The following is a 13,341-nucleotide window of genomic DNA, read 5'->3' on the forward strand; positions in this document are numbered from 1 at the left end:
GTTTGGAAATAAGAGTGGTATGATTTGGGGGTACCCCTCACCATTCTTAAGGAATCCAGATTTAATGTCTGAGATTTCCATGAAACTTTCAATTCTTTAAATGTTGATCACCTGATAGACTTGCTATGAATGATTTGTTGACTAATCAGTGCATTAGATGCTGGCTCCTATTCAAAGACATTTATTAATAGGTGTTAGTCTCTGTTCATTCCACCATGAGCCTAGGTCTTTCAGTTCTTTTTGTTGTCAACTAAATGAGCTTTTGTCCATGTGTTGATGAGGTAGGGATTGGGGGTGTTGCCTGCATTCCCATGAGGTGAGCCCCTGGCTTCTGGAAAAGGGATGAGGGGAATTGGGTCTGGCAGGAGAAAGGGAAAGAGACTAAGGGTGAGCTTGACCTTTGTACTTTGATTAAAAGCCTGTTTTCATCTCAGGGAATGGCTGACTTGGGATTTAGAATGGAAGGTAGATCCATGACACAACTCTTTCAAAAATAGAATAAATACCCTGAACTCTGTATAACCTTAAAAGAAATACAGAGCAGGCCAAATGTGATTTGTAAATTAAGGGTAATGTAATTGGTTGATCTGTCAAATGAAAGGACTTATCTAGGGAGGGGCAGCTGCTTTCTCATTCACCCTGATCCAGCCTTTATTTAACCAACATCCAAACTGATCAAACAATGGGAAAAACCATATTGCCAAGATAAACACAAAGCCTGTCAGTTAAATGTAAGCAATGATCCAATTTCCAGCTATGAGCACCGATGAAGGTGTGGTCACTACCTTCTTGAGCTTTGTGTTATTTTGTAGAAAACATCCCCAAACCCACCCAGAAGTTTGGTGGTTTTTCTTCGGTGGTTTTGCTCCTTGGCATCCATTCCATAAGGAATTGCTGTTCACTTTAATCATTGTCCCCAAGGGTCCTTTGATAAATTGAGACTGAGACCCATAACACTCATAGAGAAACTCATCCTGTCTGCTGCCCTGGGTCTTTTAACACCTGGCTGCATGGAGCCATGAGTTCTCCATTGTGTCCCTAGCTATCCTTGCTCCTTCTGCAGACCCATAGGGTTGTTGAAGTTTGCTCGCCCCTTCACCGTGCACTGTTTTACTTAATTTCTGTCATTGAAGTGCCTGCGTTCCCAGGCTCTGTGATTACTTTTCCAGCTCTGTTAACACTTTGTGTGCTGGGTAGAGAATGAGCTCTCACTTGCCATGAGCACTTATGTAGTTTGCACCCGTTTCTCAGAAACCCATGTGAAGAGAAGCCTCCTCCTTTGTCCCCTCTTTATTAGCCCCAGTCCGTGCCCCTTTCCCTTCTGGACAGTATCAGCTTCAGCTCACCCTGTTGTATTCCCGAGATCTTTTCTACCCTGGGCAGGGTGTATTGCAGCATTCCAGAGGGTCCTTGGGGAGAGGGGAGGCTGGTGTACTGACTGCTGCATGCCTTGCTCATAATACCTCCTTCTCTCCTTGTGTCTCTGGCTGTGATCACTGCAGTGCGAAGGACCCTGAAGAGTGGCCTGACTCCAGAAGAAGCCAGAGCCCTGGGCCTGGTTGGCACCTCCGAGCTGCAGCTGTGACGTTCTTGGGGCACCCTCTGAGCAGAGAGAGGACCAGCTCCTGCTGCGCAGAACCCCTCTGGTGGGGAAGCAGGGGAGACTAGGTGTCACCACTTGGCTTCAGTTGCCTGTTGTGCATTGATGTGGATTTCCAGGAATCTCCTGCACGAACTTTCCTCCTCATGTCAGCCATGTTTCTCTTGTTTCCTGGACACTTGGTTTATTAGTTCCAAAGCGTGACACCTTTTCTGGGCAAGCAGCAGCCCTTTTAAGGAACAAATCACTCCTGTCACAGTTGTTATGGTAATATGAGGCAATCTGATTAGATTCACAGACTGGTTCTCCACAACACCAAAATATCCAGATGTTAAACTCCAACCTTGTACACAAAAGAAAGCACAGATTGTTTACCAGTTGTGGATTTTAGATGTACTAAATGTTTATACAAATTCATAAATGTACACCATGTTTCAAATACTAAATAAATAGAGTTTAATGCCAAAATGAGAAACTCTTCTTGTCTCGGGTGTAGGACCTTATGAAGGCTTGACTCTTTTCGGTTTCATCAGAACCCATGCTTGGAATGACCTCAGGCCCTTTGGCTGACATTTCATTGACAGAGTGAGTAGCACCAGTGATACGCTCTTGGACACTCCTGATTTAAGCAGGCATAGTCCTTGTTGCAGGATGTATTACCTGCTATTAACTTAATATGTACCACCTTATCTGTGAGGTTTGAGGGTTTGTTTTGATGCAAGAGCACAGTTGAGTGGCTTTTTATACATCTGAACTCTTCTGCAACTCACTTTGTTGCCTTTTTTGTGTTAAAAAAGTGCCCCAAAATTTACCTAAGTCACCACCAAAATAAAGTTTAAAACTCTATAGAGAACAGAATTTTACATTTAGAACTTGGCTTTCAAGGTTTTAAAGACCTAAGGTGTCCAGAGAGGAAGGCACTGTGAAGGGCTCTCAGCAATTACAGGACACACTTGGGACCTGGTACCCAGGAAGTGACAGAGACCTCAACAGGAGCTCCTTGGCCCAGGGTCACATGGTTCCCTATGAAGAACCTCTGACTCCAAAACCAGGGAAAGATAAGCCATTGCAGTTGGTGTTTTGAGAGGTTGGAATATTATTCCATCTTTGCTTCACCTTCAAAACATCTGTGCCTTTACATCTGGAATATGTGATTTATAGATAACATGCAGTAGTATTGCCTAAGAGTCAAAATAACATATTCACACCATAGGCTCCTGTGAGTGTCACCACTGATGGAGAGACAGCTTTTTCAAGCTGAGATTAGTGAAATGATTCCTGGTGGATGAAAGCACCCAAGGAGAGCCTGGAACTGTAAGTTAAGTTTGTAGAATATAGACCATTGAGTTTATTTAACCACCTTGTTGAAAAGGATACACGGTTGTTAATATTAATTTCCCTTAGGGTCCTAAATAATGTGTAATATTCCACACTTGATTTAGTGGTTTATGAGGGCATTTGCTTGTTACCTTGGCACTGAATACAAACATGGAAAACTATCACATGGGATAGTGATGTATAAACAGAAGGAAGTGCATTTTTGTCACTTTGCATTTCCTATTAGTGAACAAATACTTTATGCTCTTTTGGGGGCCCTTGTCATTCTGAGAGTTGTTGCTTTAGAAGGTCACATTCAGAAGGAATGAATCTAACATTAAGTTTAGGAATTAAAACTTCTAACAAGCAAACAATGTTAACTAATTTCTTGCTTACAGCTAGTGAAGAGGGTCTCTTTTACTGGGAATGGCATTTTGAAAATACTCGCTGTAGAATGGAAGTAACATAAGGCAGAGGCTGCCACCCTTGTCTCCAGATTGGACTCCCTTGGGTGCATAGAGAACTTCCATTTGTGTCCCTCCACCAGAGATTGCTATATAGTTGGTTTGGATTGTGGCCTGAATTTTGGAATGTTTAAAAAGTCTCTTCTCCTTCCCCTGGGTTCTAATGTGAAGATGACTGTGGAAGCCATTGAGTCACAAGGTATTTTTTTTTCCCTTTTTTCTTCCCTGGAGTAGGGGTCAGAGATTAAAGATGGTATTTTTGAGATCTTGGGAAAGCCAAATATTTGCCAATACAGAACTGGTTATTAATCACTTTTGTCTATCTAAAATAAACAATAGAGGACTGGATCTCCAGGACAGCTAATTTAGGAGTAGCAAGGGTACTGCAATCTAGGATATGGTGCCAAGGTGAGCTATGGTGCACTGCTAGGCCCATTTGAGGAAGTTGGGGCAACAGGAAGCTCTTAAAGACAGCAGGGAAAAGTACATGTACTGGTTACAGAGTCTTATCACAGGCGTTCACAGTTCATTAGTGGAGGCTGTTAGGCAGGTGTTCTTATGCTGGTTGATAGCTGTCTTTGTATGGCTATCTGTCCTTGTGTGTGTTTCATGGAGCAAAGTGTGGCTTGGAAAGAATTTCCTGTGGGTTTTTTTTCCTTTTTTTTTTTTTTTTTTTTTGTATAGGCATAATGTGCAAATGCCCCTCCTTCATGGCCTTTGGGCTCCAAATAGATGTAAAGTGACTTTATTTTGATATCGGTAACTATCTTTTTTAAAAATTTTTATTCTTTTTAGTTATACTTGACAGTAGAATGAATTTTGACATACATACATGGAGTATAACTTCCTATTTTTGTGGTTGTACATGATGTGGAGTTACACTGGTCCTGTATTCATATATGAACATAGGAAAGTTAATGTCCAATTCATTCTACTCTTTCCCAATCCCATTCCCCATCCTTCCCCCCTACTCCCCCACATACAATCCAGTGAACTTCCACTCCTCCCTCCCTCTGGCTTATTGTGAGTCAGTATCCACATATTAGAACATTCGGCCTTTGGTTTTGGGGGGATTGGCTTATTTCATTTGCCATGATAGTCTCAGTTCCATCCTGATATTGGTAACTTTCATATCATCAAGTTACTGATCAACTAGGACATGTTTGTTTAAAGCCTTCCTCAATATAGTCAATGATGCCAATCTTTTTCCTGCCTTTTGAAATCCAGAAGAAAAAGATGAGTTCATTACTTAACATTTTTCAAGCCCCCTAATATGGGAGGAACACAGGAGTGGTCTGAGACACCACCTCTTGCCAGTGCCTCTCTTTCCTTCACCCAGAGAAGTGCTACTCAGTGGCACGACAGAGATGCTACAGGAAGTGAACCCAGAGGTGCCATTGGTCAGTGTCACAGGGTATTCAGAATGCACCAGGGAGAGTCCTTGTGAGCCCTGCTTGTGGGGTAGCTCTAGAATCTTCTGTTCTAGATCATTTCTCTTCCCACTGGATTGTTCAGTTCTACTGAGGGAATACAGCCATATAAAAAATAAAAAGGTCATACATGAGCCTGGATGAAAAATCAGACTGTATTTTTAAACTTGATAGTTTGGTAGTTTTTAGTGAAACTGGAGGATATTTTCCGTTGCTTATTTCCTCTCTCCTCTTGTCACTTAGTCTGGCTGCCTCTGTTGGTTTTAATCCAGGATATTAAGTTCCCTTAAAAGACCTTGAGCGGCATCAAAGCAAACGGTACCTTACCCTTACAAGATGCTGTTGCTAATTTTTCTGGTCATTAGTATAGATATTCTTTCACCTTGCCTCCATATGGATGCTGGTAAAATAAAATTTAAAAAAAGCAAACAGTATTTTTGTTGTTGAATACTCCTGGGATTTGATTCCTTTGGAATCTCTCTTTTGCTTTCTGTTTTAAAAATATAAGGAATTTGGAGATGGAGAGTAAGGTTCACAGGGGCTTCAAGGGCTGAAGACCTACTTTATTTTTCTTCCAAGGTCCATTAATGAATGTACGCAGAAGAGCAGGAGCCAGGAATAGAAGACTTGGTTTCCAGCCACCGTTTTTTGGTGGGCTCCATTGTCTGTAGCTCCCAAACCCACTGTTTGTGTTCACAGCCCTGAGATGGTGTACCACCAAATGCCACTGTAGTATGCTTAACAATGGCCACCCAAAGGTCCTAATTCCTGAAGTCTGTAAATGTTACCTTGTAAGGGAGATGAGTTTGCAGATGTGATTCAGTTGAGGACCTTGATCTGAGATCATCGTTGATTGGGTATGCCCTAGCAATTTGTTATGACAGCCACAGGAAACTATACAACCACAGCAAATACACATGGAGGACCTGTTATACAGGCAACTCTGCAGGGCTGGGGAAAAAGCTGGGAACTTACCGGGAGCCAAGTGAGGAAGTTACAATTAAAATTAAAATTTTAGTTTATCAACCATTCTGAAGCCATTTCTGGTTTTGTTTTGATCAGAAATAATTTTATCAGAGACAAGTAAAAAGAACACTGCATTGCTTAAGGCATGAAATTTCTTCACTTTGCAAAGTAAGGATATAAAAATACGTCAAAGAAGATGGTTATTTGGTAGAAAAATGAGTTGGTTGTTAGGCAATTCAGAGGGGAAAGCGAAGTTTGATTTTAAAAAATAATTAAATATTACTGAAAGCCTCTCTGTGAGAGTACTTGATATATATTTATTTAATAGAATTCATAGCCATTCTGTTTTCATTTTACATTTTACAAAAAAATTGAGCATGAGAGGTGCTAAAGACCTTTCCCTAAGGACACAAGAAGGAAGTGATATATCCTGCTTGTGTCATACGTTGCTGGTTAGTTTTTATTCTTTTAGAATTCTTAAGACAGCTGCAGGTTGGATAGTCATGGTCAGCTATGCTTCTAGGCACAAAATATGTGGCACACAGTCAATTGGGTGAGATTAAACCAGCCTGACTGCTTGTATCTTTGGTCACCCTTTGGCTAGTCCTCACTGCTTTCATCCCTGTTGTCTGGGAGGCCTGCTCACAACCTATTTTATCCATGTGAGTTGGATATTGAAAACATCTGGGTGGATGGCCTCATTCTGCTTGCTACATCTATCAAAGGTAGGTGCTAGATAGGGCCTAGGTGCTAGATGCTAGGGAGCATACAGATATATAATTAAAGATGCCATTTCCAAGACCACAAATGAAGATACACTGTATGATAAAAAAGATTTTTGAGTCACAGCTAGTGAAAATGGCAAGAATTAGTATACAAGATAATATCTGGATATCAATATATTCAGAACATTGGTAATACATTTTATTATGGCCGTTTTCTCCATTAATTTTGCTTGGTTGTCTGTTTCTATTGTTCTTAAGCACAAGGCAGCTCTGGATTTTTGCAAAAAATTTTGAATGGCTGATTCAAATTTAATCTATTAATGGTTGATGGGACTCCATACCAAGTAGGATGGCTTTCCAGAGTAGTACAAGTCTCCATCTCAACAACCATTGGAAGAGACAGGTAAGATGACTAAAGTTCACTGAGCGGTACTGACATGAAGCACTGCATCTCAAAGAGGGCTCTTCTTGTGGGGAGGGGCTTTACAGTGCTCTGAGGTGAAGGTAGACTGGAGACCTTTGGGGACAACTATTGGTGTTTAGGCACAGGAGAACAAGGTAGTGTTTTTTTCCCCTCAGTTTTAAAAACTGCATTGTAATTACACATAATGGTGGAATCTATTGTGGCATATTCATACATGAACACAATATAGTGTTTTGTAAGGAAAGGTAGAGTAGAGCTGGGTAGGTCACATAGAAAGTTAAATAGAAAACAAAGTTGGGATCACATTACAAAGAACGGGGGAAAGAAAGTACTAACTTCTTTGAATTAACTAACTTTACCTGTGTATGAGCTCTTTTAATAATCATAGTTAACACTATAATGGAGGCTACATATATGTTAAAGAGAGAATGCTCAGATGGAAAAACAATCTAGCCAGGGTTGGCTTAGGCCAAAAAAGAAAATTCATCACAGGATCCCAAGAAAAAAGAGCACAGCTAATGTGGAGTTTTACCTACCCAGGGTCTGATAAACTGTAAGAAAAGGACAAGAGTATAATGTACAGATAACGCTGCCAGGAAACCTGTGAGTGGCTACTGAATTGGACAGAAAAGGGATTTATAATCCCTAGAGCAACTGTTAAAATCTAAAACAAAGTAGAGATTGAAAACTGACAAATTGGAATTATTTAAAAATTAATTATAATTGGATGAGTAAATAGGAGTGTAGATACATGGTCATGATTTCATAATTGTTGAAAAGTAGGTTTTGGATGCAGGGTTTCAATATACTATTTATCTTTGTAAATGTTTACTACTCTCCATAATAAAAAGTTTAGGGGAAAAATACATTATTCAGAAACTTAAAAAGGATCATTGATCCCTTTTATTCCATTCTTTATATATTCCTTACTGGATTCTCCATGCAATACAAGCAAAGTTTCAGACTTAGCACTATTGTTACTAGTCCAGTTGATTAAAAATCCTGAAGCTGGGAACCTTGCTTAGCAATTTTGATTTAGTAGGTGTGGAGTAGGATCTGGGTACCTTCCTTTCTATGACTCCAGTGACACTGATACATGTTTGGAAGTTTGGAGAGCATAGCTTTGAAGGATAGATTCTATGGGATGTCACGCATAAGCTGACCTTATTCATCTCTATTCATGGCTTGGTTACCTCCCTGCAAGCAGCATGACGACAGGGAACTTAATGAATGAATGATTTTGACTATATCAATGTTTACTGAGGCATTCTGCCATTCGTTTTTATTTTATACCTTCAGCATAGTGTCTTTTTCCTGGGCAGTTGATTTCTTAGAGTGTACATTACCATTTTAATTGCTTTAGTTTCAAAACATAAACCTCCCGGGTGTGTTTTCCCCATTTAACAAATTCAATCTCCATATTGGGCCAGCTTCACAGGCAGGTGACCTGTGTAGTTGCACAAGAACCCACACTTGGAAGGACCTCACATTTGGTTTTCTGCTCTTGCCTGACTTATCCTTGAATTTGTGTTCTGTAAGTGAAGTCTGCTGCAATAATGGAACAAAAAACAAGGGATGTGTCTGTCCACTGTTCCTTAGTGCCTCATGCACAGATAGCCTTTAGAATGCTCTGAGAACACAAGATTCCTGAGGATCCATAATGTGGCAGAGCTCAGAATAAAAGCAGTGAAACTTATGTAACTGAATACAGAGTGCTGGGAGCTCCAACAAGTCATGCTTTCCATTTGAACCAGACTTGCCAAAACACAGAAAGAAGACAATGGTACGCTAAGAAACACAAATAACCAAGGAACCCCCATCATATACATTCTTTCTCATATGTTGTTTCCCTTTAGCTAACTACTTGTGCTGAAAAGGATGACAAAGAAGAAAAGGAAAACATAAAGCAGTCCATACTTCCTTTTTAAAGTCCTATATTCATCAGTAAACTAGAGGTAGAGTGTGTTAAAACGTGTACATATCAAGAAGGGAAATACTGATTGAGTTTTGTGTTTTTTCTACTGTTCTGGTAAGAATAAAATACATATGCACATAGTATATATATATATAAGTTTGGGAAAAGCAAATTGTGTAAATTTGGTGATTCTACATGGGTAAATGCTTTTATATTTGGAATTAAAATTCACAATATAAAAAGAATGGTAAAATGCATACTAATTTAAAAATTTTAATTTTCCTTGTAACAGTATTAAGGAGCAAACAGAAAACATCACCATAACAAGTTGTAGGAAACCATGGAAGAAAGGAAAAGCACATTTTAGGGCCTTTAATGGTAGTTTTTCTGATTTTTGAACAAGAGGTTCACATCTTCATTTTGTACTGAGTCCTGCATATGATGTAACCAGCTCTGCTTTTTCATCACTCTTCCTTCTGAGGCAGGTCTTGAGCTTTTCTTTATCCTAACTGCCTTCCTTCTACAGTCTTTGGAAGACTCCCATTGATTGCCACTGGTTTGAAGGACACCATTGCTCTCCTGGTTCCTCTGTTGTTTCACTTATGGAATCTAGAACTGGACCAAAACTGAACTGGTCCTCCAATGGGCTCCTCAGGTACTATAGGAAAGACATCTGTTGCAATGAAGAATGACATGCCTTCTCATTTTCCTTCTAACCTTGTCTTGAAGAAGCAGTCAAATGCTGAACTGGTGCTGTTGGACCTCCCTTGAATTGCTGCACATTTATAAATGCTCAAAATGTAATAACCTAAACAATTAATTTAAAAGGGGTAAAACACTTAAATTAGGGAAAATTTGACACAGTGTACTTGTTGAAAAAAACAAAAACATTTGAATGTCCAGGCTGAATTATATAAATGGTTAGCTATGGAACTGCAAAGCCCAGAGGTGCTGCTATTTTAAACATTTTCCATTAGAAGTGAGCCAGAATAGCTGACATGCTGGCATATTTAAAGCAACTGAATATGCTGTTATTGTGTGTTTTCTTTTGGGGAGGCAGTGTTGGGGATGGAGCCTAGGGCCTGTGCATGCTGTGAAAGTGCTCTACCACCGAGCCATGTCTCTAGCTCTCCCAAAGACTTTTGAACACTAGTATTTTAAGACTTAGAACCATTACAACAATGGTGAAGCACCCATGATCCTTGAAGGCCAACTCTTTACCTTGTTTTCCTCAGGGGCTGTGTGAAGTAGTAGATGGAGGGGGATTGAAAGCCTCTTATTTCATATCTATCACTATAATCAGCAATCAAAACAAAAATTTAAAACTTCATAAGTACTCAAAGTGGTGTCAGAAGTGCAGGTGGGCAATTGTGGGGACTTCTTTAAGCTCCCTGGTGGGCCATGGAAGAGCAAAGCCCTGGACTGATTAGCAGATTGAGGTCTACAAAGAAGAGAGTCTAGACAATCATGGAAGAAAAGTCAGGAAAGAATGAGTGAGCCAGTCAGGACTGAAGTGTACAAATGTAGAAGGTCCTGCCTCTCACTATTCAGAAATGTCATTTTCCAACCTTTGGAATTTCAGGGAAACAACTACAGCCACTCAAGGATCCTGAGGGTGGGTGGGTGATAGGTGACTCCTGGATTTCCCTGCTGAGAAGTAGAGTGAAAGTTTGCTTGTGCCCACTGTCAGGGCTGCAAAGTTAGAAAACATTCTTAATTGAAAGCCTGAACAACTCTGTAGAAATTCCATTAGATGTATATAGTAGGTAAATTCAGGTTTATCTTGTGTCAAACAAATATTAGGCACATGTTGGCTGGCTAGAGGTCTAATACCCCTACGTGTCTATGGGGAAAATGATTTCTGAATTAAAGGAAACTTGCAAAGGAATCTTGGAATTCCATCATATTCTAAAGGTTTTCCCATCCTAAGTATGGCCAATGACAAACCAGGGTGGGACTAGACAAGTCACAGCAGGTAGAAAGCTGCTGTTAATATTAACTAGTTTCATTAAAACTCTATTAAGAGTTTTCCAACATGATGATGCCTGGGTGTTTTTACTTTTAAAAGGTTAGAATAAAGTACAGGAATACATCTCAAATTTTTGGCAAATGTGTAAACATCACAAAATGGAAAGCAAACTTTAAGAAACTAAAGAAAAATGAACAGAGTGAAATGTATTAAGAACATACAATTGAATCTTCTAAAGTTTTTATGAAACACTGCAACCCATTAAGTTTGGGTATCAACAAAAGAAATTAACTAATCTGAGTATGAAAATATTCTACTGCAGTGTTGTCCAAAACAACTTTCTGCAGGGCTAGAGTCATGGCTCAATGGTAGAGCACTTGCCTGGCATGCATGAGGCCCTAGGTTTGATCCTCAGCACCACATATAAATAAATAAAGATCCACTGACAACTTAAAAAAATTATATACAAAACAACTTTCTGCAAAGAATATGTTCCATATCTTTCTACTGTCCAATATTTAGTCTAGTAGCCATGTGAATACTTGAAATGTGGCTAATGCTACTGAGGATATGAATTTTTCATATAAGTTTTTATGCCACCTGTGACTAGTTGCTACTGATTGAACAGTGCAGTTCTAACGCTTCAAGGGTCAAAACCAGGGGTTTTTTGGAGGACTTTTCTAGCTAAGAGATTGAGGGTTGGGTACAGATAGAAAAGAAAGCTCAATAGACCTCTCTGGTCCCTTATAGAACTTAAATTCACAGCTTTTGGAGGCAGGAACTGGAAAAACCCACTGTGAAGAACTCTTGGGGATAAAAACTCAGGATGCCCTTCCAACCCCTGGCTAATGTTGGGGTGGGGGGTGGATAAAATGGCTGAAATTTTGGTCACTTGGGAAGATGCCTACAGTTACATGCAAAATCTGAGGTTGGGGCCATGTGTGCATGGAAATCACTGCTGTGGGGCTGGTGGAGAGCCGATAGTGGGGGTGCTCACTTCCGGATAGGGTTTCCAGGTCCAGAGGAGGGTTTAGAGGTAGTAGGACCCGAGGGCCCTTTCTGGCCACCTGCAGGCTGCACAGCCGCTTTCTTTTTTGGAATTAAGGGCTTGTTCTTGCTCTTAAACACTTTGCTAGGATCCAACTTGTTCACAAAGGAGTCGGTCTCTTCTGTGAGCAGATCTGTGTTGTAGGTGATAGGTTTATACATGCTGAACCATTGCTGGAAGGCAGAATTGGGAGAGAGGGTCACAATCCAAAGGAACAATGCTATTCTTTGTGCTCTTTAGTTGGGGCATAGGGTTTGAAAGCTGAGGACACGAGAGTACAAAATCTGAAACTCATATCAATTGGTAAAATCCATGCACAAATCTAAATCCAAAAAAATGCCAAATTGAGCACATGTCTGATCCCAAGCATTTTAGATAAGGGATATTCATATAAGTTTTTATGAAAAACTGCCTTGAATAATCTATTAGATCTTTATTTATGCCAAATGAAAACTTGGCAAGACACAATGCTGCTTTATGAGGCATCCCTAATAACCTCTAAATAAATGTAGTATGAAAACTAAGACCTTGAGTATGCTGTTTTCTTCTTGATCTAGGGACCGGTGTCCTTCCACCTGCCCTTGAAGTAGCAGTCCCCACCAGCACCATTCCCCCAGGGGAAGTATGACAAGAGGCTGGTACAGCCTTCCTGATGGAAGATGTGTTAGTGCTCTCTTCCTTACTGGCTTTCTAAGCTGCTGAGGGCAAAGAGCATCCTCATTTATTGACTTTTCTTTGATCACAACCAATCACAATGTTTACCTGATGGAAGGTGTCACTATGGGATATTTGAGGAAAATGAAGCTTTCTCAATAAACAGTAATATAGTGCCAGAGGTGAGTCCCTAATTTCCTGCTAATATAGTGCTGTGAGAAACTGCCATCAAGGGGCCCAGACCAGCTCATTCTAGTTAAAAGTTCTTCTTGCCACACTGGGTGTTTTCAAACCAGGGATTGTATCAGTATTACTTGTCATCTGTGTGTTTGAAATGGTGCCCAAATGTGTAGTATAAATGAGTCAATCCATTTGATGGAATACTCGATAGTCATTAGACAGGACAAGGCAGTCTACCTCAACTGATGATGGACTGTTTAGTGAAAAGAACAATGTGAATAGTACATTATACTTGTGATTTAGCAAAAAGGAACTAAAAATCATATGCTTGCATGTGTTACATGCAATGAGTATCTCTGGAACCATACATAAACTGGTATCCATGGCTGCCTCTGTGGAAGCACACTGGGAAAATAGGAAAAACTGATTTACTTTGCACTCTTTTGAGTACATATATTTGCCAATCCGAAACAATCAATTAGATGTCAGCCCCCAGTAACAATCAAAGATGGAAACATCCCAGGTAATTCTGAGGGTCAGCTATGTTGGGAGTCACTTGACTAGATCAATATTATGTGACACTGTCTACTTAACACTGTAATCAGACGCCTTGCTTTAAAAACACATTTCCTGGGTTCTATCCCAGATC

At 40.1% G+C, this 13,341-nt stretch overlaps 2 protein-coding genes across 5 annotated transcripts in view; one reads left to right on the forward strand and one right to left on the reverse strand.

Annotated features, from left to right (window-relative positions):
* The window catches only part of FHOD3 (formin homology 2 domain containing 3), a 435,723-nt gene extending 433,661 nt beyond the window's left edge, over positions 1 to 2,062 (forward strand). For all 4 annotated transcript variants that reach the window (XM_081263643.1, XM_081263644.1, XM_081263650.1 and 1 more), the window contains one exon: positions 1,503 to 2,062. In XM_081263643.1, the coding sequence (XP_081119769.1) occupies positions 1,503 to 1,585 (83 nt within the window). In that variant the 3' untranslated portion in view covers positions 1,586 to 2,062. The remainder of the gene's footprint in view (positions 1 to 1,502) is intronic.
* A 7,045-nt stretch (positions 2,063 to 9,107) lies between these two features.
* Positions 9,108 to 13,341, reverse strand: part of TPGS2 (tubulin polyglutamylase complex subunit 2) — a gene marked incomplete at its 5' end in the record, with an annotated part of 32,318 nt that continues 28,084 nt past the window's right edge. Inside the window, 2 exons of the mRNA XM_081262760.1 lie at positions 9,108 to 9,649; positions 11,808 to 12,031. Coding sequence (XP_081118886.1) covers positions 9,625 to 9,649; positions 11,808 to 12,031 — 249 coding nt within the window. The 3' untranslated portion in view covers positions 9,108 to 9,624. The remainder of the gene's footprint in view (positions 9,650 to 11,807; positions 12,032 to 13,341) is intronic.

This window comes from Spermophilus citellus, assembly GCF_964194105.1.
Source record: "Spermophilus citellus genome assembly, chromosome: 12".
NCBI classification, from domain to species: Eukaryota; Metazoa; Chordata; class Mammalia; order Rodentia; family Sciuridae; genus Spermophilus; species Spermophilus citellus.